The sequence below is a fragment of the Aquila chrysaetos genome, chromosome 21 (genome assembly GCF_900496995.4).
Source record: "Aquila chrysaetos chrysaetos chromosome 21, bAquChr1.4, whole genome shotgun sequence".
NCBI classification, from domain to species: Eukaryota; Metazoa; Chordata; class Aves; order Accipitriformes; family Accipitridae; genus Aquila; species Aquila chrysaetos.
This window is the reverse complement of record NC_044024.1, coordinates 12,466,223-12,491,647: the sequence shown is the minus strand read 5'-3', so window position 1 is coordinate 12,491,647 and position 25,425 is coordinate 12,466,223. Positions and strand designations below refer to the sequence as shown.

At 50.8% G+C, this 25,425-nt stretch overlaps 1 protein-coding gene across 3 annotated transcripts in view; it reads left to right on the top strand.

The window, feature by feature from the left end:
• The first annotated feature begins 4,764 nt into the window (after nt 1-4,764).
• Nucleotides 4,765-25,425, top strand: part of GABRA3 (gamma-aminobutyric acid type A receptor subunit alpha3) — a 78,756-nt gene continuing 58,095 nt past the window's right edge. Inside the window, exons 1-3 of one of the 3 annotated variants that reach the window (XM_029996743.1) lie at nt 4,765-4,917; nt 14,788-14,916; nt 19,333-19,454. In XM_029996743.1, the coding sequence (XP_029852603.1) occupies nt 14,828-14,916; nt 19,333-19,454 (211 nt within the window). In that variant the 5' untranslated portion in view covers nt 4,765-4,917; nt 14,788-14,827. Of the gene's footprint in view, nt 4,918-5,212; nt 5,341-6,375; nt 6,540-14,787; nt 14,917-19,332; nt 19,455-25,425 lie in introns of those variants that run through there. The other 2 variants (XM_029996744.1, XM_029996742.1) reach the window with 2 other exon arrangements.

Below are 25,425 nucleotides of genomic sequence, written 5' to 3'. Positions count from 1 at the left end.
AGGGGAAATGTTGTTCTTGAGCTGTTTCTGGATATCAGGGACAGCACAGCGTTTTAGGTGTCTCTTTGTTCCCTCCCAGTACGCTTTGAGGGCTTCACCATAGACAAAGAGGGGAGGGGGCTGCCTTACCATGGGGGAAGGAGATGCTGCCTTTCTGCCTCAGCCCTGTGCTATCCCTCTTTGCTGGGGGCTGGCCCAGGACTCTGCTCCCTGCCCAAAGGAGGAAGAGCACCAGCTCATCGCTGGTTTGTATGGGTGGCTCCCATTTGCTTGCAAACTGGGAAAACCACCAGCTTTTTGATACTGTTTCTTTGGATGACTGTTAGATTTTGCTTGAGGGGTGCAAACATGGTACCACGGAGGGCAAACAGCGTGCCTGCTTGGGACAGTGGCAGCAAGGCTCCCAGCAGCATGCAGGAGGAGCGGTGACCCCCATCTCTGACCGAGGACGCAGGTGGGTGGCTGATTTATGGCCAAGGCAAGATAGGGGTCTCTGAGTTAAGCTGTAGGCGAGTTGCCATGGAGATGGGCTAATAAAGCACCAGGCAGCAGCCAGCTCTGACGCTGCTACGGTTGCAAGAAGCAGGCGGTGGGGAGAAGGGGCAGCTGGCCCAGTGGGGATGGAGAGTGAGAACAGGGTAACACCAGGAGAATGGGGCAGGAGTTGGATCTGTAGGGCTGTTGAGATGGCCCTGGGTGCTTTGAGAGAGTAAGGGTTGATGGGAGAAGAGAGCCCCCTTCTCCCAGCTCTTTGGGAGGGGGTTGTCAGCATGGTGTTCCTTGGCGGTGAGTGGGAACAGCAACTTTCAGGGAAGGGGTTGGACCCCCATGCAGCCAGAGTATCTTTTGTTCTGGTCTCCTGCCTGCATCAACCACCTGTCTGCTTAGTGACTGTAGGCTGGCTGCTTCCCCCAGCAGCATGAGAGGGCCTCAAAGTGGATGATGTGGATGTCAGCTTGCACAGGCCACCTCACACAGGACTGGTGCAAAGGACTCTGCTGTGCTCAGGGTTAGCTTAAGTGTGGGGAAAACTTCCCCCATGTCTCCCTCGGCACGCTGCCCTTCTGCCTTTCAGCAGTGGGGAAGGTCACCTGTTCCCTGGCTTGGTCCTCCATCCCAGCCATTGCAACGTAACTACAGCCAGCTACTTTGGATGCCGAGTATGGGTGTTGGGTGGGATGAATGGGGATGGCATGGACTTGCCTCCAAAGAGGTGGGTGTACTGGAGTTGTGCTGCACATCCCTAAGCACTTGCTCCAGCCTGCACCGTCAGAATGGACCCTCCTGCTTTGCTGTAGTAGGGGGTAAGTCTGCAAACCCATTCAGTTCAAGGGCACTGTAGCATGGACCTAAAACTAAGCATACTTTTATTCTGGTTAGTTGAGCAGGGTGATGGGAGGGAAAGGCTTAGCTAATTATTTGCAAGGTATTACCAGGCTGCTGTACTTCCATTTTGAGAGATCACTCTTCAGTAATATGGTGACAGCCATATTTTAACCTTGATCACTGTAAGGGTTTTGCCTCAAAGCCATCAGTTCCTGGAGTGTGCCAGGATTCAGGTAGATGTTCCAGCAGGTAAGGGGGGTGGTGTATATATTTTAAGAAGGAAATAAAATGCCTTATGATGGAGTGATGCATTAAAAGATAATTGCTTACAGGTTTCACAAGATGTTTTTATGCCTCCTAAATTGATGGATGTATCCACAGAGACTGATGCTCTTAGTGGAGGGTTACCTTCCCTTCTGAACAGAGCAGAAATCAAGACAATTCCAGGTAGCTAATGCCAGCTATTGATAACACTACTCCAACCCTCCAAAGAAAAGGTTGTTTAAAGCTGGACTTCTTGAGCTAGCTATGCCTTCTTCCTTGGCCAGAGCCTCTCCCCCACTCCTCGACAGCATCCCCTGTCGTTCGAAGCCATCCTGTGCTACTGCTGAATAGCCCTTGTGTCTTTAACTCTGTCACCATGCGCTATCCAGATGGTAGGAGTTCTCCCCTCCCTTACAGGTCAGTTGGCTTTTGGCACTGGCTGGGATGAAGGACGCTTCCACCGCCTCTGTCGTTAACAGGGCCTCCCTTGCCGTCTCTGCAGGGCTAGCTGGTGGGGTGAGCCAGCCAGCCTTTATTGTTGCAGCCAAACCATAAGGGGCACAGATCATGCCAGGCTTTGGATACGGTCTGGTGCAGCCTCTATAATCCAGGAGGGATTTGACTGGTGGAGATTTTGATTATTGCTGTTTGGCAGCCCGAAGCAGGTCTTGCTGTGGTGCACAGGTGCCTGCTCTGCCAGGGATTTGCATGAGCTGATATGGTGTGGATCAGCACATCCGGAGGGGCGGAAAGGGTTGCAATGTGCATGTCCACTGACCTCCTCATTTAGGGTGCTTTTTAGGTGCTCTTGCTCAGCTCATAGCAACTCACTGTTCATGTGAGTAATTCCTTGTAATTCCTTACCTTGTGCTTTCTTTCCTGTCTGACCCCAGTTATGGCCACTTCCCCACCTTTGTAAGGAGAACTTGGCATGTGGTGTGGCTACAAGGGGAGGGATTTCATTTGATTTTTAGATTCTTGGAAAAACTTTTCCAATAAAGGGCCTCGTGCCCAAGACTATTTCAGGCTGCTGGCAGTGTCAGAGGAGACATGTGAGTGGAGGAGGCAGTCTTTGGAGAAGGCATCTTAGAGTGGAGTGAGATATGTTGCTCCTGGGGAATTCTGTATGGCTGTGGCTCATGGATGAACAGGCCTCAAGAGAAGCATGGTTTCCATTGCCTGTGACTATTGTTAGCACTACTTAAATCTGTAAAACTTGGAATGTTCTTCAACATGAGCCATTTAAAATCCTGAGTCATTTCTGTCTCCGGATATGCTTGTCTCGCTGATTCTGTTTCATGCCTCTTCTCATATCCAAGGCAGTTCATGCCAGAAGCTGAGTCAGTTTGGAAAGGAGGAAGAACAAGTATTAGGGCCTCTTCTGCTCTCGGCCTCCAGGCAACCAATGTTCTTGGGTCAGGCAGGTCCTGTGTCTGGTCCCACCTCTGGGCATGGTCATCTCAGTGATATTCTCCAATGGAGTGTTGCCTTCCGGTGGGAAGATGGTGGACCAGATCCTTGGGGCTTTTAGCCAAGTGAATGGCTGTGCCTTGGGACTCCCTCTGAGCTCTTCCCTGTTCCCTTGCCAATGCTTTTGTGTTCACAAGCATATAAATCAGGAACGGAAGATGTGCCTTGGAGCAAACTTAGATGTAAGCAGAAATTCAGTGTAAATAAGTATGGCCAACTTGTGTTGCTCACGGGGCTCTTCCTTAGCTGACCGTGCTTTGAGTAGGAAGTTGGCCTAGATGATGTCCTGAAATCCCTTCCAATGTGAATTTTCCTATGATCCTATGATTTGTCCCAGCTGGGGAGACCAGCAAAAAAGCTCCTCTGCTGGCATGCACACACAGCTGTCTTGAGTGATGCTTTACATTATGGCAGGAGGAATTCAATGTAGAAACAGACTTTTTTTTAAATGGGACCAGCCCCACACCATGTACTGGTTGCTGTTATTCATGTATGAGCAGTCTAAGGACAATTAAAATGTTGGCTGCCCACGTGAGATCTCAAAAGCAAGGTCCCTGCAGCTCAGGCAAAGTATCTTTCAGAGATCAGAAAATAATAACTTGAAGGCCTTGTTGCTGATGCTTCAGAATTGTCCTGTGAGTATTTAATCTCCATTGTCTAGGGTTGGTTGTGGTTTTGAGGGCTGGAGAATACAGTTTGTGGTAGCCACAAAGTTCCTGTAAGAGAGCCAAGTGTTGCAGTAACACTAAGGACTCATCCTCCTCTGGTTTAAGAGATGTCAGATTTGATTGGGGGGCACTGTCTTGGACTAAGCTCAGTTTTTGCCCAAGATGTTGGTCTTCAGATCTTGTGAGGCTCATCAGGTCTTGCCTATGGCCCCTATTCAGCAGAGGAAAGCAGAACTCTGCTGGCATTTGAACTGCTGCTAACAGATGTAAGTCTGGATACCTGGATTAGTAAAGCCCATGCTCAGATCATAAGGAGCTGAAATTTTGCTTTGAAAGAGAGCCTATGCTCTCTTCCTACTGTCCAGAAACGAGTCATGATGAATGCTCCTATCTCACCAAAGTCGGGATGGCTATGGTCTGTAGGGATAAGGTAGAACAGTGATTGCGCCTAACTTTCTCCTGGAAGCAAGAACTGGGTCAGTTTCTGATATCAAAATGCAGAGAACTGACAGTTAAACTGGATTTAATCACTCCTGCCTTGAGGGCCCTTGCCCTGAAGTAAGTTTGCATGTTATTTTAAGTATTCAAAGCCAAGAGTATTTTAGAGGAATTTTGGGGTGGTCAGTAATGCCTGCAGTTACGATCCTTTATCTCATCCCGCATCCTCAGTGATGGAGTAATGGTTATGTACCTTGGAGTCACAGCTGCGGCTGAGCCTTGCAGTGCGTGTTTAACAAGGAGAGCTCTGCAGGGACAATATATTTTGAGTGCGCCTTACTGTCAGCTTTCGCCTTCCCAGCTTCACCGTCGTGTGGCTCCGCAAAACCTCCAAAGGCCAGCCAGTTCTGTCCGGCGCATCTCTCATTGCCCTTCCTCTGGGATTCCCGCACTGCCACGTTGAATCTGCCCTTGTTTTCACTGCCTGCTCCTTGCTGCGTTTTAACCTCTCCTCCTCCTCCCCCCCTTCTCCGCATTTGTTTTCCTCTGCGTGCCGTTCTCTTGCGATATAAACCTCGGCAATTCCAAGTTGCGGGCTAAACTTCCCTGCCCCGCCGGCAGACCGGGGGATTCGGCCAGGCCTTGCAGCGAGGAGGCAGGTTGGCAGGAGCTGGGGCGCAGCGCACCCCTTGGGTTGCTGGCCACCTCCTTGCAGAGCACCAGCGCCTTGGGGAGCTCCCCCCTTCAACAGGTAGACGTTGGGAGCAGCCAGCCTTGCTCTGCTCATCCTCCTGCGCTGGAAGGATGGCGGGGGCTGCCGCGGTGCTGTGAGGCCGGGGGTGGCGGCCCCAAGCCGGGGCAGGGAGGGAGGCAGCGACCCGTCCTCGCCGCCCGCGCCGCGGGGAGGGCTGCTCCGCACAAAGCGGGTGGGTAAACCCTCCTCCGGGGCGCGGGGAGGAGGAGGAGGAGGAGGAGGAAGGCGGGGGGATGCTGCTTCCCTCCCTCCCTCTCTCTCTCTCTTCCCTCCCTCCCTCGCCGCGGCCGGAGGAGCGCGCAGGCGGCGGCTGGCAGCCCCGGCCGGGCGGCACGGCGGGCTCGGGGGCGCGCAGCCCCGCGGAGCGCTGCGGAGCGGAGCGGGCTCCGGCCGCCCCCCGCTGGGGCAGCCGGCGCGGCGGTGAGTGCGTGCGGGGCGCGGCGGCGGTTCGCGTCCCTGCTCCCCCGGGGTCTCCCCTCTCCGCTCCGCGCCTCCCCGGCAGCTGCGCCGAGCGGCAAATAACCGGCCCGCCGGGGGCTGGGGCTGGGGGGGGGGGCGCGGGGGGCAGTGCGGACGCCCCGGCCGGGGTTGGGGCTCCCGGGTGCTGCGCCGCCCCCCGGCTATTGTGCACGGGCCGGTGAACAATAGGGGGAGCAGCGGCCCCGCGGGGGAAGGGGGGGTCTGCCCTGCTCGCTTCCCCCGGGCGGGGGGGCTCGGGAGGGCGGCCGCGGCGTCGGAGCATCTCCGCTCCCGCAGCAACTCCGGAGCGTGTTGCTCCGGAGCAGAGCGGCCGCCCGAGCCGTGCCGGGGTCCCCCCCGCTGGGGACCCCCGGGGCTGCAGCCCGCCCGCCTGGCACTGCTGGCTGGAGAGCGGGCAGAGGTGTAAGCGGCTGCGATGGAAGATGTCTGGACGAGGACAATAGTGAGCCCCGTTCCTAGGGCCGGACGATGAATGCAGCGGAAGGGCTGAGCAGGGAGAACGGTGTAGTAAAGCAAAGTCAAATTTCCCCCTGAATCCTGCAGCCAGGCCTAATGGGCACTGATGCTGTGTCGGGGTGGGGAGGAAAGGGGGGAGAGGAAAAGGAGTTTTGGGGGCTGCAGTCTCTGAGGCTGGTATGGGAGGAAAGGGAAAAGAGCTCCAGATCTTTCTTCCTCCCCCCCAGAGTTACTAGGACTGAGATATGGATCATTAAAAAGGAGTAGCGTAATGCAATTAAGCGTTAGACAGTCCCCACTGCAACACTTATCCATTGTTCCTCGCTCAGCCTTCCGCCAGAACAATTCTCGTCTGGACAAGAGAAGTGTAATTGAACAAATAGTTCATTTCCCTGGCCAATTGCATCTGTAGTCTCTCCCCTGAATCTGCTGCTGACTGGCTGCAAACGCAGCAGCGTCCTCAGACAGAAACGGAGAACCGGGATCCTCCGTGAGACTCTCGCTGTTGTGGGCTAGCCGGCCAGAGCAGCTCTGAGTAGCTGCTCACCTGAGTTGTTAGCAGAGCAGGTTTGCTCCCTCACCTCTTGGTCCTCTTAGCTTCCTTGTGGGGAGTGTGAAGAAGAAAAATAACAGGGGGTGATGCAGGTCCAGCCTACAACTAGAAGACGCTACATGTGGTTCAGGCAAGTCCTCTCCTTTCTGTAGTCCATCGCTTAACTTTTGCTTTGCCCTGGAGGATAAAGGATTTCAGGCGGTTTTGAGGTGATGCTGGTTTGGTGGAGTTTGCCAGCCTGCCCTTCAGCCTGTGCCTGTGGTGGCCGGGTGCCCTGCAGCGCGCACACACACACATGCACAGAGGCAGGAGTGCGCGAGCCTGACGTTCCTGCTCTTTTCCGAGAGACCTCTGAGCAGCTGGAGGGGTTGCGGCTGCACCTGGCCCCCTCGGCACATGCTTGGCTGGAGGCTTCGTCCTTTCCCCTGGAATCTCCTCCAGGTTCACAGCGTGCAGCAGAGCTCAGCGTGTGGGTATGCACAGATGCATTGTCTGCACTGCTGCGAGACACGCTCAGCACTGGGAGGCTGCTGCTTTTCTTCGCTTCTGGAGCTTCTTATCACAAGTCTGCATCATGCAGCTTTCCTCCTGTTCTTTCTCCTCTCCTCTTTCTTCGTTGTCTGTAGACTGCTGCCTGTCCCACTTCACTCTCAGCTTCTCCTTCATCTTTTCCTGCTTAATCCATTCTTTCACCTCAGTTTCTTTTTCTCGAAGTAAACCTTGCCCTCTTCAGCCTGCTCCTCTCAACACTGGAGAAGCAGCCCAGCCCGTCATCTCAGTAGGAGTATTCCTGCCAACTGTTTACAAAAAGTAGCACAATACCCAGGCTGAACGCTGACATAATTACATACCCAGCCAGAGAGTGTAGTAAATAATCCTGCCTTTCAAGCTTTTGCCCAGTGGTGAGTCTTTTGCCATCTCCTTTGCCCGTGGGCTAAATGTATTATACTTGGCTTGCATTTACTTATATTCTGGAAACACTAAGTCAGCACAGTCAGTGCACAGATATATGGTATCAAAGTGGATGTACGTTGATGTCTTGCACCATATACACTTACTGTGCCTGTATGCATCGTGTGTCTGAATATGCATCATACGGCTCTGCTCCTGGGTTCAGGCTTTCACAGTTGTGCTTGGCAAGTGCGAGGGCTGTCAGGGAAGGAACAACTGCTGAGGCGTGGATATTGTTCCGTCGGTGAAGGAAAGATGGCTGTGGGGTGAAGGTCAAGAGCACCAGCAAAAAGCGCAGGGCTTGGCTAACCGTATTTGCATTGGTTAGGGTGCTAGCTAGTTTCCCAAGGATTTGTGCGTACATATGATTGCAGACTGTGGGTATTGTCAGCACGGTTGTATTTCCAGTTGTGCTTGTGAGCCTGAGTCTGTCTGCAGTTGCTTTGATTGTGAGTCAGTCTGTCTGCAGTTGCAGTAGCTGTGAATCAGTGTCTGCCTGTAATTATGTGGGTGAATCAGTGTTGGCTTGTTACACTTTGAGTGCAAACGGTTTCCCATAGCGGTTGTGGGTGTGAATCACTCTACAGTCCCTCTGGATGTGTTTTTGAGTAGAGAGATGCAATACTGGGATTAATTTTGTTTTGATGAGGAAAAACTGTCAAGCAGCTTCTCATTTTGAAAAATTAAAGCTGGGTTGGGAGTTGGGCACAGAGCTTGTTTCTCTGTTACCAGCTTTCTCCAGAAGAGATCCACTTTAAGGCTTGCTCCCAAGATTTCCATGTTGGTCTGAACCTTTAATTTCTTTGCCTTGTTCCTCTGGTTCCGAGTGTTCTTTTCTGCTGGCATCTCTTGCAGAGCTGCAGACAACACATTCGGTAACCCTCACGTGTGCCTCATACCTTATGTGTGTGGCAGATTCATGGGAAGGTTGTTCATGGCTTGTGCAGTGTGTGTGTTTGTGGGGACGAGCCAATGTGTGCCTCTCGGGTAGGTAAGCACAAACATTTTCATGCTTGTGAGTTGAAGACTGTGTGGTTCCTCTGCCATGTGCCTCTTGCTGTGAGCCAGTGCTCTAAGTCGATGGTAAACACTAAGTTTGATTCAGGTAGGCGGAGGTACTGCTGCCTGTTTCTTGTTCTCCGATGCCTATAAAACGCTGTAGTACCTTCTGGCCTTCCCCAGCATCTGTACGGCACAAAGCATCGCTAAACTGAGAGGCAAGTCGGAGAAATCTGGAAGCAGAGCACTCCCCTTGGTCCAGGCTGACAAACCCAGCCTTCCCCTGTGCTGGCTGGTGCAGGTAGAGCGTGATGCTGGCAGGGCTGGACGGCTTCCAGTATGCGCCGGCTTGGGTGTCTCTGCCTGCGTTGTGCAGTGTATGCGTGTATCCCAGTTAGCTCATTTCAGAACAAAGGGAAGCAAACAACCAGTAGGACAAGGGTCTTGTGAAACACCACGGTGTCTTATTCCGTCATTTCCAGGCTTCCAGATAAACCATGTCTGCTCATCGCTGCCCCTGCCCTCAAAGAAAAAGACAGTTTTATTCCAGGGGACCCTCCTTTTTAGCTGAAGTGATTGAGAACTGAAGCAAAACCTCCCCACAGAGAGCAGCATGTGCATCGCCTGCATTTATTGCTCCTGCTGCTGCTGCACTGAGCGCTTGCTGGCTGCCCGTCTCTGCAGAGAGAGCTTGGAGCTTTACCTGAAGAAGCACTAGAAGAGGCATAGCAGTGACCACCACAAGGCTGGTGTGCTCACGGAGAATCGGGGACGGTTGGGCAGAGCATAGCCCATGCAGTCTGGATGATTTTGGAATTCTTGAGAGGTGGCAGAGGACCTCTCCTGATGCCTGGGACCTGTTTTGCAGAGGCTCCAGTGCAATGAGGAAGGGCTTTAAGGAGCTTCTTGTGCTGTGCAAGTGCACCTGACTTTGGGGGTAAATATGCAGGTGTTGTGAGGTCACCTATAGTGCTGTGCTTGGCTGCGCTACTGTGCAGGTGAGTGGATGTGCTTGGCACCCACCAGGTCTAGATCACCCTCTGCTCCTTGCATGGAAGCGCTTGTATCTGGGCTTTTGTACTGAGGCTGCCTCTACTTTCCAGTCTGTTTTCCAGCTGGCTTCCCAGCATCAGCTCCTCATTGCACAACTCTCCCTGAGATACCTGACTTGGCAAAGATGTGGAGCAGCTGCAGGTCCTGGGGGCTGTGGGCTGAGCGGGAGCTGTAAGTGCTCAGCACTCCTTCAGCTCACGCCACTGGTGTAGGTGCATGGCACGTGGGTGTGCTGACCTAATGACACTGCAGTTACACAGCATCTCTGGGTGCAGTGATGGGACAAATACATCCTTTGGGCTGCTTTATGAATGCCGCCTGCATCGTGAAACTATTGCTAAGTGAATCAGATTGTTCCCTTGCCTGTGCAGGTTCCAAGGAGGCAGTAATTTGGGAGAGATACTGATGTGACTCTTACAAATGTACCCAGGTGGGTTTATGGGTCTCTTCTGTCTTTACTCCCCCCTTTCTGATGCTTGCAGTCTCCCCCTCTCTGGGCTGCTCTCCCAGATTTTTTTGCAAGCTTTACCTTTCAGTTTCCACCTCCAGAGCTCTATCTGTCTTTCCCTTGTCAGCAGTAAGCCTGCGCTAATCACTCTTTCCTAGGAAGGCATTTCAGAATATTTAATGGTTTCTAGAATAAGGATTTCTGAAAAGATCAGGCTCAGTATGCCAAGTCAGGAGATGCCCAATAACATAGTTACTAGGGTACCTTGCTGATCTGGAAGGTACCAGCACTTTTTTGGTTCCTCAACCCACCTCGGTAGGAGCAGGGACTGGAGCATGTTGCTGTCTTGGGGAGAAAGAAGCTTTTCCAATTCCTCGTTCTAAAACTGCACATCCAACAGGAATGCTGTATTTCTCAGGAGTGTTGTTATGCTACAATGCTCTGGAGATTGGAGGAGTCTGTATGTTTATGATGCCTTTAGGTCTGTGGTTATAAAGACACCTGCCAAAATCCAGAGTCTCCAGAATTGTAAACTTCAAGTATTGCTGGATTCCAGCTGCAAAGTGTTAGCAGGGCTTCTTAGAAAATCTGCATTTGATTCAGCTGTGGAGGTTACCAGCAACTGCAGAATTAGTGATGAATGCATTTGCTAACTGTGCCATTAAGAAATAAGCAATGGACAGACGGAGGAAGGAAGTGCAGAGCTGCTTTGAACACACACCATCCTTATAGGCTCCATCTTGCATAGGCATAGATGAGAACCAGAAGCTATAGGGTGATGTTCTTTAACTTATGTGAAAGAGGGGTCAGTCTAAGGAGTTGTACCACTCTTTTCTGAGCTTAGAAATCTTTGCATTCTGCTTTTTTCTTCACGGATACTGTGCAGTTTCCTTTGAGCAAGACCTAGTAAGAGATTTTGGGTTTTTTTTTTCTTCTTTAAGACTATTACCATTCAATTAACATTCCTAAACCCTCACTCGGTTACATGCAGTTAAATGCATGTTGCCTGCATCCCCCCTCCCCTTCCCAGAGGATCAGGGATCCCTGCAAGTATTCAGATCAAGACGTAGACTGTTTCAGAGCCTTCCTGAGTGGGAAGTGACAGCTGAATAGCATTTTGTTTAAGCGCCTTCTGCAAGGACAGCACCAGTTTGGGCTGGAGGAGCCCCAGTGTTACTTTTCCTGAGGCACACTCGTGGGTGTTTCCATTGCTTTCCTTTGCTCAAGATGGTGCTGCGCACCGAGGGACCCCTTCCTGCCTGCCCTGCCGCAAGCAGTAACTGCTATGGGACAGGCAGTCCTCTCCATGAGCGACTCTTCTGTGCTAAAATCTGAGGAGCTGTTACTGCGCTGTTGAAACCAGGACTGGTTTTACAAACCTGCCAGGCCAGAAACCTTTTTATTAGAGAGACTTTGTGGCCAGTAGCTATTGGGCTTATAAAGCACTTGCACTGGCTGAGATTTTGTGCATCCCTGTGGTTGGTGCTGAGCCTGGACTAGGAAGAGCCCCAGGAAAGGGAGAGGTGATGCTGAGTGCTGTTGTGCCATGAGGACCACACTAGGCTCTGGCTATGGGGAGCTCTGGAAGATCCTTTAAACTGTATGAAGGGTGAAACCTCCTCCTCTGCAAAAGCGACCTTGCATCCTCCAGAGACATGTTTCCTGCCCGGCAATAGGGTGATGAGCACCAGTGCTGGAAGGGGTTGTTCCTTCTGCTGCTCCCCTAGCACTGCCTGGCCAGCCCTGACTCAATGTCACAAGGCTACCAGGGTTCATCACCAACAGTTAAAGCCCCTGTGTTAATCAGGAATGTCAACCACAATCCTCAGGACGAGGTCTGCTTCTCAATCCATCTGTAAGTGTAAAGGAGCCAAAGAACAAGGAAAATGCCACGCAGCCTCTTCTATCCAGCTCCCCAGGAAAAATACGATACAAGAACCAAAGGAAAGTGGTAGAGAACAGTGCCAAGCTATTTTCCATGCTGTGTTGTCCTTCACGAGTCTGCAAGTGCAGCCACAGCAAACCAGCTATCCATGTTCTCTCACACCCCATTTTGAGGGCATTCTCTGTGCCAGCAAACTGAGCCATGGCTGACAAAGTAGTCACCTGGGCAAGTAGTGAAAACAGATTTTTCTCCCAGTGCAGGTATACAGAACTGGTTCTGATGCTTGAGATGAGACTTCAGCACAAGATTAACTTTATTCAAGCAGCCCTGTTATCCTTGGCTAGCACCTTCCTCGACAGAACTACCCAAAGTAGAAAATTAGACCTTCATCTCCATATAATATTGAAGGAAAACTGTATGAACAAGGTTTGGTGGAAATGTGGTTGTTAAGAGCTTCTTGGCACAGACAGGCATGTCTTACATACACCTACATGGAAGGTCTATGTGCTTCTGGCTTTTGTCACTGTTCTTGACCCTAACTCTTTCTGAATTACCTTGCTGCCCCATTTTCTGCTCCTCTTTTCTTCAGCTGCTCTGTCCTACCTTTGGTGTGTAATCTCCCCAGCCCATGGTCTCACCAAATCTAACAGAGATGGTCCAAAATGATCTAGAGGAGTCAACAGTTCCTGCAGAGCCAGGAGGCACCTGCTGCAAAACCAAAGGGTCCTCGTTTGTGTGGATGTCCCTGGTCAAAAACTGCTGGCAGTGCAAATTCTGCCAAAACAAACCATTTATTGAAATCAGCAGCTGAATGGGAAAATGTTGAATTCAATGAAATTTTTCAGTGGTGGTGTGGGGAGGGGAGAGGGAAGCCAGCAATGTTTTTTTTTGCTTTTGGCCAGTGTTTGAAATTGCCTTAGGGAAAAAAAAAATCAATTAAATCCTATTGTATAATATGCAAGTTTAAGTGAAATGAAAGGGAAAAGTTGAAAAGAAATCTGTTGAGGAGCTGCTAATTGAAGGAGTTTGGGATTTGTCTTGTAAGAAACAAACATTTTAGCTGTCCTGTTGTGATTTGGAGTGAGTCTCCCTTAACTGTTGGAATTTCCCCCAGAACAGATGTTCAGCCTCTTAATTTGTGCTTCATCAGCAAATACTTGAATTTCCAAGACTGTGTGTCCCTTCTCAGCTGGAGGGTAGCAGGCACCAGAGGAGCCGTCCCAAATCAGGGCTTGTCTCACCAGAGGTGTAGGTGTGCCTATGCCAGAAGGCTCCTGCAGCCTCCTGTAAGCGTGTGCTCCTTTGGTGTGATGGCTGCGCTTCCCTAGGTAATATCCTGATTAAATAAGGCCCGAGCACACTGGCAAATGCTCACATGCACAAAATTAATCCATGCATTGATATTTGCAAGGATTTTAAGTGAGTGATGGGAAAGAAGATAAAGGCAACATGTCTGAAGTATGCTCTATGCAAGGCAATGCTAGGGCCCAACGCTGGGTTTTTTTCCCCTGTGCCTGCCATTAGTGAGTATCTTGCCAGAACAAAAGCTGAGGTGAGTGGATAAGGACTTGCAGTGTCTGACTCTTACCTTCTGCCTGCATGGCAGCTCATGTCCTCCTAGAGCTGTGCTGAGCTAAAAAGCAAGGATTAGGCACAGCATCCAGGAAGACTGTAGGGCTGAAGTGTTGTGGGGCAACCAGGGGTAGCTAAATGCAGAATTGTGGCATAACACACGACCCAGCCTGGCCTTGTGCCCCTTCTCCTCTTCCAGTCGTCTGTGGCAGCGGTAGCCAGATACACGTCGCGGCACATACATGATATCCGTGATCTCCATGTGTTTCCATCCTGCTTGGCTGAGCTCCCCGCTCTCTCTGCATGGGATTTCTGTTGGCAGTTCCTGTCTCCCATGTCCATGTGCAGAAACCCCTGCTCCTTGGTAGCACTTGCATAGCTCACCCTTCCCCTTCATCCTGGGGCACCCTCCGCTAGCTGAGAAATGCCATTCAGGTGTTGGGATTTGGCTTTCAACACAGCATCTCCTTCCGTGCTGGAAGAAGCTGCCCGAGGCTCTGCAATGTTGGTGCTTGAGCGGGGAAATCCAGAGGTCAGATGTGGCTGGCAACAACATCTTGCCCTGGTTTCTGCAGGCTGTGATTGAAGTGAGCCTTCATTTACGGCTTTGGGGGCTCACACTGGCCGGTTGTGCCTGCCTGCTGTGGTGCTGAGCCTCTGCTAGGCTGATTCCCATGTGTGCCAGACATGAGGTGTCGTGTTGGGGAGACGTCACGACAAGCTGTATTTATACAGGCTGTTGCTTGGCAGTGCTGTTCCAAGGTGCATCAACATAATGAGATACATAAAAGGGGAAGGCAGTTAAATGTGCAATAACATCACAATAAAGCTAAAACTGAGCATTAATGAAAAATCTGAGCAATCTAAGAGCAGTACAGTTTAACACTCCCACTACCTTGGGCCTTAGTGCCCAAACTTAATAATAATTTCTGGCAGTGTCATTACCAGAATTAAATGAGGGCCTAACTGTCCAGAAAAAAATGTTTGGAAAAAATGGGTCTTGAGACTTTGCAAGTGGTTCTGCTGTGTGGGTGTCCCCAAGGCAGCACAGGTAGCAGGGGAGCTGGAAACCACTGCAAGGGGAGGGCGGTGGCTGAGAGTAGAGGGTGAGGAGGAGGAGGAAGCGATGAGTGGAAGAAGAACCAGTGTGGTCATTTTGGGAATGGAGCTATGCACTTGCTACCAGGTGCTGAAGCACCTGGGGAGCTGCTGGATGTGCTGTGAAGATGGGGTGAGGGTTTGTATGTGTATGTACGTGCTTGGCTCTGACCCCGTGCTGCAACTTCCCCAGAGCCAGCAGTGCTGCAGGGGATGCTGCTGCCTTTGGTCCCTGGGGGGTCTCTGGACTTCAAATACAGGACCCCAGAAATACTGACTGCTGGGAAAAATTGAACTAAGTGGATTGCTTTCCTCCTGGTAAATAAAATCTCTTTTCTCTTCTCTCCTTCCCCTCTGTGCCCACCCTGGCAGGTTTTGGAGGCTTGCTTGCCGGTCGCCACGTGCTGACGCCATGGCGCCGAGGCTCCCAGGAACGGGGTCACTCTCTCTCATTAGCCTTGGAGTCCTAGTCCTGGTTTTGGCTCTCCCTGCTGATGCTGGGTAAGGTGGTGAGCGCTGAGGCTGTTGGCCAAGGCTGCAGTCCTCTTGCTGTGCTTGAATATCCCGGGGCCAGTACCTGTGTGATGTAGTCCAGGGCAAAGCACTAAAAAGTGTCTCTGCTGTGTTTGACCCTCCCCTTGTCCCCGTCCCCATGCCCTTCACCCGGGGACTGTTCAGTCCCTCGTGGCTGAACTGACTTATTACATTAGCATTATTTGAGGTGCTCTCACTAAGGACAGTTGTCAGCATTTTTGCAACAAAACCAATTTTCAGATTTGGCTTCTGCACAATTCACTCTGGGCAAGGACTTGGCTTGGATGAGTTTTAACCTGGAAGAGAGACTCCCCCCCTTTAATTTTTTAATACTCTTTTAAAGAAAAGAAAATGAAACTGCTTCGGCTGTTTGGCTGTTTATGGTGTAACGACCCATGAGCAGCACACTTGATCTGCTGCAGCGTGGGGAGGGGGGGCTCTGGCCAGCCCTGGCTGGGCACGCTGCTTGCCCTCTGCCTGGGTCGGTGTCCCTGCGTGTGCGGGCTCTGGCTGTCCTGGCACAGAGAGCGCTGCCACCAGCCTCGCCTTCCCAGCCTCTGGGAGCTGTCGGGAGAAGACGAAAGCCTGTTAGCCCATGACAGGCTCTGCATCGCTCCTCTGCATCCCACCGGAGCCTCTGCTGAGGCTTGGTGAGCTCGGAGAGCCCTTCGAGGAAAGGAGGCAGAGACTCCCCCAGCACAGCCTGCCAGCCATGGGGAGGGAGGAGCTCTGTGCAGAGGGAGAGAAATGCAAATAATACATGACTTCTATAAAAAATTTAGAAAAGCCTTTAGAGTGCCAGGTATGGACGCTGAAATGCTGTCTGCTGAGTTACAAGTCCAGCAGCGATCAAGGATTTTCACGCATGAAGGAATGTCAATGCCGCCACTCCTACTTCACCCACGCAGCCCTCTCTGTGCAGCCGTTTGCCCAGCTGCACGCTCCTACCCTGTCCTGCCCACGCCGATTCACCTGCTTGGACCTAACTTTGCATAAGCAAATGTGTCCTGAGCATGCCTTGACATGTAGGTGCTGACCCTCGTATCGATGTACGGCTGCCTGCCTGCCTAGGCACAGGCAGCCCCGGGGCACTGGCCTCTCGCCTTCCCCTCCAGCCCGCTGGGGCTGGTCCCTGTCCCCAGGCCGGCTGCGGGGGGTATCGGCAGCCCCTGTGCCCGCAGCCCTGCCTCTGCCTTCCCCACCGCTGCCCTTTCGCTTCCCATCACATATTCACTGATGCTGCTGCCGCTGCTCCCTCACCGCCTGCCATGCGGATACTGCTCTGGCCCGCGGGAGGATTTGTTTCCTAAACTGCGTACGAGGGGACCCTTGTTCGCAGCTTAGTGAACCGATGTGGCAGCCAGCTCTCCAGAGAGCATGTGCACAGGGGTGGGTGGCGAGGTAATGACTTTTCCTCCAGCCTATCCTAATTAAATTTGCTGTAAACCTCTGTCTTCCCTGCCTAAAGCTTTTAATTATTTTAAAACGATGATCCCCATACCTCTTTGCAATTCCTTAGAGTTGTTCACTGGGGCTTTGAGAGAGATAAATGAGACCTGTTTTTACACCTTGCTAAAGGGGAGCGTTAGCTTTATGTTAAGGTTAGGTGAGCCAGCCCAGACCTCGGCTGGACTGGGGAATTAGCCCAAATCAGGTGCCAGGCAGAGGTGCTACTGGCTGTCCCTTGCCCGCACCTTTCTCTCTCCCTGCCTGTGCCGCTCTTTGCCCAGCGCCTCCTGAGTGAATCCCACGCTGCTCACATTGAAGTCGAAACCTCAAATGTCAGGCTAAGTAAAATGGCTTTGAAATTTGTAAACTCATTTTTCCCATCACTGCTGAGCCTCCGCCAGGAGTTCCTTCACAAAAATCTGTCCTCTCGCTCTTTATATTATGGGTAATTTTTAAAGATAGCTTATAAAACATTAATGAATGAGCTTTCATGAGCATGCTAGCTATTCATAAGTTATAGATGGTTATATACCCATCAGCAGACACTGGTACAGATTGCTTTTAACCATGACATCTATTGAAAGCTGGTACAATTGAAACCTCACTAATTACAGTAGGCATTTGTTAAATTCCTCAAAATTCTACTTACCTGCAGGGAGTTCAGCTATTCCAAATATTTCAAGTCCAGCTGAAAAGCCAAACCCACTGTTTTGATTCTAATGGGAAGTCTTGAAGGCTGTGTGATGCAGTTTGTAATATCAGCGGTGTTTTGATGTTTCACATCTGATAGGTTGCATTACAGCTGGAACGGGTGTTTTCCCGGCCATGCCTCACCCCCCCATACCCTATGGGAACTGCAGTTTAAGCACTTTATTACCTTTGTTGGGCTCTTATCGGCTGAGCTTCCTGGCTTGACCACTTCTCCAACGATAGCAGGTATTGGTTTGCTAAAAACCAGAGGCCAAGTGGCCTTGTGAGAGGTGGGATACGATCCCTGGAGAGGCGAACCTCAAGCACTTGAAATGCAATTTCCCGGAGTGTTTGGTCATTGATGCCGACGCAAATTAATGTCAAAATTGCCCAAAATGGAATATTTCAATTAGCTGCAGCACGCTGAATAGTATTGATTCAGTCTGACTCTAAAAATACCCATACCCTGCTCTCAATTTTTCCTCTTTTGCTAGAAAATACTTTTTGCTCTTCTTTTATCTTACAGAAGCTGGGTTTTCTGTTGGGAGAACATTTTGATAGAAAACTCCAAGCCAGTTCTGCTACTTGCCACCCTACTGACCCTTCACAGAATATTTACAAATGGACCAGTAGTGTTAGGGGTAACTAGTCTAACCAAATGGGATGCAGCAGGATTAAGCTTTGAACTCCTTAAATTATATTCCTCTATCTTTTTTTTTCTTTTTTCCCCAGTTACTTCCTGATGCATGCTTAAACCATTGGCTGCACACATCAACTGCAGCAAGAGAAGATGAGGCTGGGGAGGCAAAGAAAAGGGGAGGAAATGTTAGAAAACAACAATTTAGGGGCTTCTCTTCCCCCAGCTGCGGGGAGTGAGACCCTGCTTCAGAGTGTCATAGGTGCCCTTCCTGGTAATTGAACCCACGTCTTGCAGCACCAGTGTCTCTCTAGTTTGCTGCATTTGTGGTCTTCATCTGGGCAGTGCTCCCCAGGCACTTATCTCTCCGGTTAGGGGCTGATTTGCCTGTGGGGGCTGCCCCACTCCCAAGGGGCTCCTGGATGAGGATCCCTCCGCTCCAGCAGCCTTTTCTGCCCCTGCCTGGCTGGACTTCCTCAGCTATCCCACTGCCTGTCTGTGCCTCTTAATCTTTTTTTGGCCTCATTGGTGTCTCTTTTATTTCCTCGTCCATCTTCCTTGCAATCTCTGCATCTCTATAGATTTTTCTTTTGGTTTTCTGTTACTTAATCTTCTGTCTTTCCATTTGTTTTGGTCCTAACAGCTATTTCTGCTGGGGAAAGCTGTGCTTGGAGCCACAGCACCAGAGTACTCTGTGTTGTCTGAAATCTCTTTTAGAGACAGCCAGTTTAAGAAGTATTCACAGGCTCCTTTTCTGTTGATTGAAAGGGAGACTGTCATGGTTGCAAAATGCAAATGTATTATTTGAGCCCCCTGGGCTTGCAAAGCTGCATTGAAGATTTTGTTTGGTGAAATGAGCTTTGTTTGAGAAATTTACCACTTATTTTATTCCACCTGGGGCAGAAAATGCCCCGAGGAAATCATCTTATTTGGGGGCTTCCAGGCTTCTTGCGTTGAGCAGAGATAGGAACGTGAAAACTCATTTGGTTTTATAAACAGGGAAAGTTCAACAAACCGTAGAAATGGTTCATGAAGAGTTTTAATGATGGACTCAGGCTTCAAGCCTGCTTTACTGAATTCCTACTTTTCTTCCTTCCCTCTTCCCAGGAGCAGATAACTTGGAAATGGCTCAATATGGTAAATAACTGGCATCACTTCTTCAATGCTGCCTAAAAGGAGATACTGGCACTTGAGTAACTGAGGTTCCCACAGCCTCTGTTCATAAAATGCCCTTTCTTAGGGGCAGGCAAGGGATGCTGGGGCAAGCGAAGGCTTTCTGAAAAAACAAGGCTCCTAAACCGCTACCCATGGTGCCACTGGCCCTGAGCATGGAAAGGTGGGGAGAGGACAGCGGGGATGCCTCAGCTTCCATGGTGAGGGCTGTGGTGGCAGAGGCCAGAGGAGAGTTGATCAAGATGCCCTGTGGGGAGTCGGGCAAGCACATCACCTTATCAACAGGCGTGCCCCATCCTGCAATTCAGGGCCCACTGCAGCACAGGCTGGAGCATGAACCAAAATCCCTTCATTTCCAGTAACTGTTCAGGGCATGTAAAGAGTAGGTTTCTCTTCTGATGATGTTTTTTCCTCTTTCTTCCCCTGTGTGCCAGGCTTTCTCAGAAGCATGTTTCAGATGTCGTCGATGACAGCAAAGATAACATCACCATTTTCACCCGCATCCTGGACAGGCTGTTGGATGGATACGACAACCGCCTGAGACCCGGACTTGGAGGTTAGTTGGGTGGAGAGATGATGTTTTCCACAGCTGTGTAGCTTTAGAAATGAGAGGCTGCACAGATGACTTTTTAATAATTGTGGTGCTGTTGGAAGGAGAAGCTGGTTCAGTGCCAGAGACAGTCTGCTGCTGGTTTCCCCATTCTGAGTCTGTGCTATCTTGTTGTTTGATATTTTGTGAGATGAGAGGTGCAAGTCTCTGACTGCTGTTGTCTTCTATGACATTACATTGATAGGCCTGTAGATGGAGCAAATATGATTAAACTTATTTCTGCTACTTTTATAGGCATTACCATTTCAGAAATGACGATACTACCAGTTTGCAGGACCTTCAGCTTGTGTTGGTGTTGCTTTTTAGTCCGTGGGCTTTGCTATAGAGCCTCTATCTCGACATCTTCTCAGTTATTTCCTATGTAGCTGTCACCTGGCAAGCTCTTCTCTGTGTGCCGGTCTGGGCACCGGGCAGTCAGCCAGGCTCTGCTGTCTCCTGAGCTGCTTTTAACACCGCTGCCATTACAGCTACTGCTGCTGAGTTTCTCTCCAAGCACCTACAGGTGTTTAAGGTGCTTTAGAAAGCAAAACCATGGTAGTCACCTTCCCTCCCAATGCTTATGGCATACATTTAGCATGATGCAAGGAGGCAGAAGCAATGGGGACATGTGTGGGGAAGACAGACGTGAGGTTTCTTGGTGAGACAAGGGAGACATGAGCCTGTGTGGTTTCTTGGTGCGTTGTTGCCAAGGGGCATTGCTGTGGCAGAGAAAATGACCCCTCTCAGGTGCCGGCGACTGTGTGCCACAGGGGCCACTGAGGGTCACTCCTGCTCAGCTGCAAAGCTGTGCTGCTGGACCATGATTCCCACCCAAAGCTGGAGTCACCATATGTTCCCCCATTCCCTGAAGGTCCTGCTGCCAAAGGAGGTTGGGAACAAGCTTTCTGAGCTCTTGCGTGCTGATGGGGGCTCCAGTGATACAGTGCTAGCCTGGAACTGCACCCTCTGTTCCTCAGAGCAGCCTTGTCGTCTCTTCCCAGCTCCGTGTCCACCTCCGTGCCATGGCCCTCTGCCCTGCACCTGTCCAGGAGTACTTTGATCCCAAGCAGAGACCATGCAAAATCTGGGGAAGAAGGGTTTCTTCAGTGAGCATCCTCACCTCCAATGGGCTGCCATGCTGCAGGACCCAGACAGGAAAGGGTTATTGTGTCTGCATAAGCCATCCATCAGTTTTATTGCTTTTGTTGCTTGTTTCTTTCCCCAGAATTAACTGCGGTCCCACTAATAGCTTTGCTTCCTCAAGTCTCCCCGATGGCTGTATTGATTTAACTGAAACGAGCTCTGAAAGGGGACTGAGGGGGCATTTATGTTCACCGTAGGCTCGGTTGCAGACAACCCCGTGCAAAGTATTAACAAGAGGACTCCCAGGAGCCCCTTGCTGGGGAAGTTAAAACCTTGCTTGGAACATCTCTGCTCTGTTGCTTTAGATCCTTTAATAACGTGCTTAACATAATAAATTGCCTTTGCCTGAACCAGACATTGCATGTTTAAAGACTGCTTTCACCTCTGATTTCCCCTCATGGAGCACTCTTGCAGACCCAGATGGGAGGTTTTGAAAAGGGCTACAGGTTTTGGGGGCTTCTGGCTGCCAATGAGTTGTCCTCAGTGTGTGTGTGTATAGTGCAGCCTGGTGAGCCAGGTTCTCTCCACTTTTAGAGGGACTTGTTTTCCCCAAGTCTATGCTTTTATTCCTTGGAGGTCTGTCAGGGCTGCTATCAGGAAGAGCATGAGAAGGAAAGACCTTTCCCACTGCTGCTGGTGGCCAGAGAAGCAGAAATGGTCCTGCTGCAGACTCCAGACTTAGGGGTTAATCAAATGGCCTGGGGTGATAATCAGCAAGAGATGGGCTCCTGCTGTCCAAGGTTATGTGAGATCTGTGAAAGGGATTGCTTTGCTTCACATTAGCAGCTGTGCTGCTGGGTGATTCAGTGACTTACAAGGTACATTGATTTTCCTGTGAGACAGCACTGAACAGTCCCTGTAGACCCAGCATTGTCTCTCTCCGTTTCCCTCGGGAATGTCTTGCACTTGCTTTTCTGAAGATGTCAGGCAAAAGCATCTGTTAGCACCATGCAGTCCTGCTTTAGTGTCCATGGAAAGGGAAGACGTGGTGGTATTGCACCCATGCACAGGCTAATGGAACGATGGACTGGCCTAAATTGTGGGTAACCAGGAAGCAGGACACACAGGTTCCTTTCCTGGCCTTGGTTTCCCTGCACTGTATGAGGCAGATCCCCCTGAAAACACTGGGTTGGGATACGAAGGGCTGAGCGGGGTGCAGGGCTGCAGCACCTCCCGGGGCTGCACGGTGCTGCATGTGCCCGAGTGTCTGTCCCCCGCGTTTGGCAGAGCCGTTTCCTTGTGCGCCGGGAACCGAGCAATGTTTGTTTAGGCTTTGGGAAAAGACACTGTGTAATCAACAGAGTGTTGATGTGGCGACTTCTACCCTCAAGATAGCCTCTTTGTATTTATTTTCTTATCCCCTCTGTTTTCACCATCTGCTGCCACCCACTCTAATAGCTCCCATGCCAGAGCTCCTCTTCCTACCAGGATGCTGCAGACACAAACTGAAGCAAACCAGTGCTGAGGCTGCTCGGCAGTGCCTGGTACTGCAGAGCCAGGCTCCAGGCGAGGGTGGTCCTCTGCCTTGCTGCTGCTCCCGTGCCCAGGAGGCAGCTCAGGACATCCTCTCCGGCGAGGGGTCCTTGCAGTCTTGATGGCAAGTAGAGGTTTGTGAGCATGCTCTAGGCTAGCTTAGAAGAGGAAAGCTGCGGGAGGAAGGTGGCTGTCAGACCCCTCCTTCTGCAGCAATGCCCGGTAGCACTGGGGACACGGCCGTTGGTGTCACAGAGAAGTCTTCTGTGGCTGGTAGGAGGTTACTCCCTCTTTCTGCCAGGTGAGCTGAGGCTGGCTTGCTCTTAGGGACAGAGCTGAGTCTTTTGTTTGGCCCCATGACCACTGAAATACAGTCTGGGCGTGAGGAAGGGGTAGCTGTGTAAACAGATCATGTTTTAGGACTCAGAGTGGTTGAGGAGAGGAAGGAACTGTCAGCAGATAACCTGTGTTTCCCCTGAGAAAACACAGGGCAGATTGGTTATTAAGTCAGAAGAGGAACAGAAATGGACCCCGAAGGGATAGAGACATCTGTTGTCATGGCCAACCTTGTAGGCTAAGAAAATCTCCCACCGAGAGAGTTCCTATGGACAGTACTGGCCTCCACTCCTGGTCTGGAGCTGTGCAGTCATGCAGATCCTCTGCCCAGCCCTGCAAGGGCTGCGATGAGGGGCATCTATTTATAGTTCTCAAATTCTCTTTGCTGCGGCTCCCTGCAGACCTGGCATGCAGAGAGGCCTGTTTTGAACCCGGAGCTTGCCTTGCTTGCAAGAGTCAGAGAGAGGAGATGTGACCAGGAGAAAGAGGTAGAACTGGCTGACAAAGGGAGAGACATCGTGTACCCAAAAAGAAGGGATGCTCAAGGAGTGGGATGTGAGCGATGGGACCATCAGTGATCCTCCAAGAATGACTGATGCACGAAATACCCTGTATATCCTTGTGCTGCTTACTGTGAAGAGTGACTGAAGTTCTGCAATCCTTACGTGGACAGTGTGATGCCCAGCAGTTACCATGTTGTTTGCGGTTCAGTGATGGTCCCTGTGCAGCTGTACCTCCTGCAGCCTTATTTCCTAACTGATGAAGTTTGGGTCCATTGTGCTGCAACCGAAACACAACCATCTTGTGAATCCCTGGGGAGGCGCAGGAGGGGAGGTTTCCAGACTTGCTCCAGCCTTTTACTGCCTTTGGCAATACAATGCTATTGGGGGGCACTTGCTGCTCAGAGAGGAGGTGCATGGGGCCTTTCCATAGCTGTTTGCAAAACAAGGTAAGGATTTCTTCCAGCTCAGCCAGAGACTGCTTCATGGGGGCCAGGGGTGTGTCTGAGGTGCTATTTGCTGTGAGGATGAGGAACCCAGAGGGCATCTGGAGCAGTGGTGGACAAGTCTCTGTATTGGGTGGTCAGGGGAAGCCTGCGCACCAGAAAAATGTTGGCCTTTTCCATGGGATGCCAAGGAGGAAAAGATTCTGCCTCAAGGAAGAGAAGGAGAGAGTAGCCTGTTCAATGTTCTAAAAGATGGGCTGTAAACTTTCTAGATAAGCCAGTTTCTCCAACTGCAATTAAAAAGTAATTTGTACCATGTTAAGCAGCTAGGCTAGGATCAATCGGTGTTATCCCTCCTGGATGCAGCATCGCTTACGAGGTAACTCACGATCTTTCCTTGAAGCTTCTACCACGTGTCTCTGGAGTCCCTAAATGGCTGACTCAGCCCCACTGAGGGAGCAGTGTTTCTGGACGTGTTTCTGGACAGTTGAGGGTTAGGAGCCTACTGAAGTTTTCAGAGCAGGGGGTTTACTGGGACCAGCAAATGCAGGCAACTTGATTAAAGTAATGCAATTCTCTAGGCAGAACAAGTGACTTGGCCCCTTTGGTTTCTTCTTCCTTGGGGACAGGCCATGGCTGCCCAATCCTTGTCCTCAGGGTTTGCAGCAAGTGGGTCCCATCCAGGCAGAGGGGAAGCCCCAGTTTGTACCTTCACAACTGCGTGCGTCTGCAGAGTGAAAGCAACCCAGGGTTGTGGCTGCCTCCTCTTCCTCATCTCCACTGGGTAGCTCTTTGTGGCTTGGTCTTAGCATCTCCCTGCCTGTGTTGGGCTCAGCGCAGATGCCCTTGGGCTCAAGCACGTTTTGGTGAGGTCAGGCTCTGCTGCTCGCAATAGGACTCAAATCAGGGATGCCCAGCATGGGCCTACGGTGCCTTTTATCTGGCCTTACTATGTCAGCTCTGCCCTGCTAACGGTTTTGATCTATAGTCACCTGTTAATATTTATCCTGCTGATGTATTCCCTTTATTCTTTTGTAAGTGAAGCATACTTCTGCTGGAGTTTTTCTGGTCTCTTCTTTCTGCGGTGCAGTGTTTCTTCCTGCTTTTTTAATGATGGTGTAGTTGGCAGGAAGGCTTCTGAGCAAGCGAGAAACATCTGTATCCCTGTCTTGCCACCTGTATTTCACTGATTCAAATGCTGATGGCCAAGAGGATTTGGGCTTAGGTTCAGAGCGGCTCCTTCTAGGTTGAGACATTCCTGTGAGATGCTTGGTGTGTTACACCTCAGTGCATCTGTCATTTTGTCCTGACCTCCTGCAGGTAAGGGCTTGTCTGTCATTATGTGAGCATTAAGGCAGAGGGGCTGAAATAGTCAGAATAATTAAATTATAGAACTACCTTCTCTCAAAAGTACAGTGCTCTTCAAGCTGAAACAGTGAGGGCTTATCTGCCTGGCAAGATCCAAGAAGAAATCTGTTTGCAGTGAGAGTAACTTATAATAGTAGTAGAAATTGTTAAATTGTCCAGGTTGAAGTTTAGAGAACCTTTATTTCCTAAAATCTGGATGAAATGTTGAAATTGTCCTTTTCTTCTGCGGATAGGTTGCAAAACCCTGGGGAAGGGACCCTCGCAAGCTCTTGGGGTGCCTGTAAAGTTGCAGCATGCAGCAGCCCAACTTTCAGGTGCTCGGTGGTGGACAGAGGGGTGGAGGCAAGTCTGTTCTTGGTCCCTTGGCAGGAGCATTGGGTACTGCCTGTTGCTGTAGGGACACCTGTGTGCTGGTGGCAGAGTCCCGCTGCAGTATGTCCCACTCCCCATTGCAGCAGAGCTGGTCCTCAGGTGTCCAGGGAGGCCAGACTGGGTCTGGCCTTGAGCTCTTCTGCAGGTTTTTTCACCTGTGCGTGCTGAAGCTGCCTGCAGCTTGTCATAAACATTATCTAGATCTACTGTTTGTGCAAGAGAAACATTAGATGACAAACTCAGTGGTCCTTTGTGGTTTGTTATGATTTCCAGGGTTTCAGGACTGTGTTTAATCTGTTT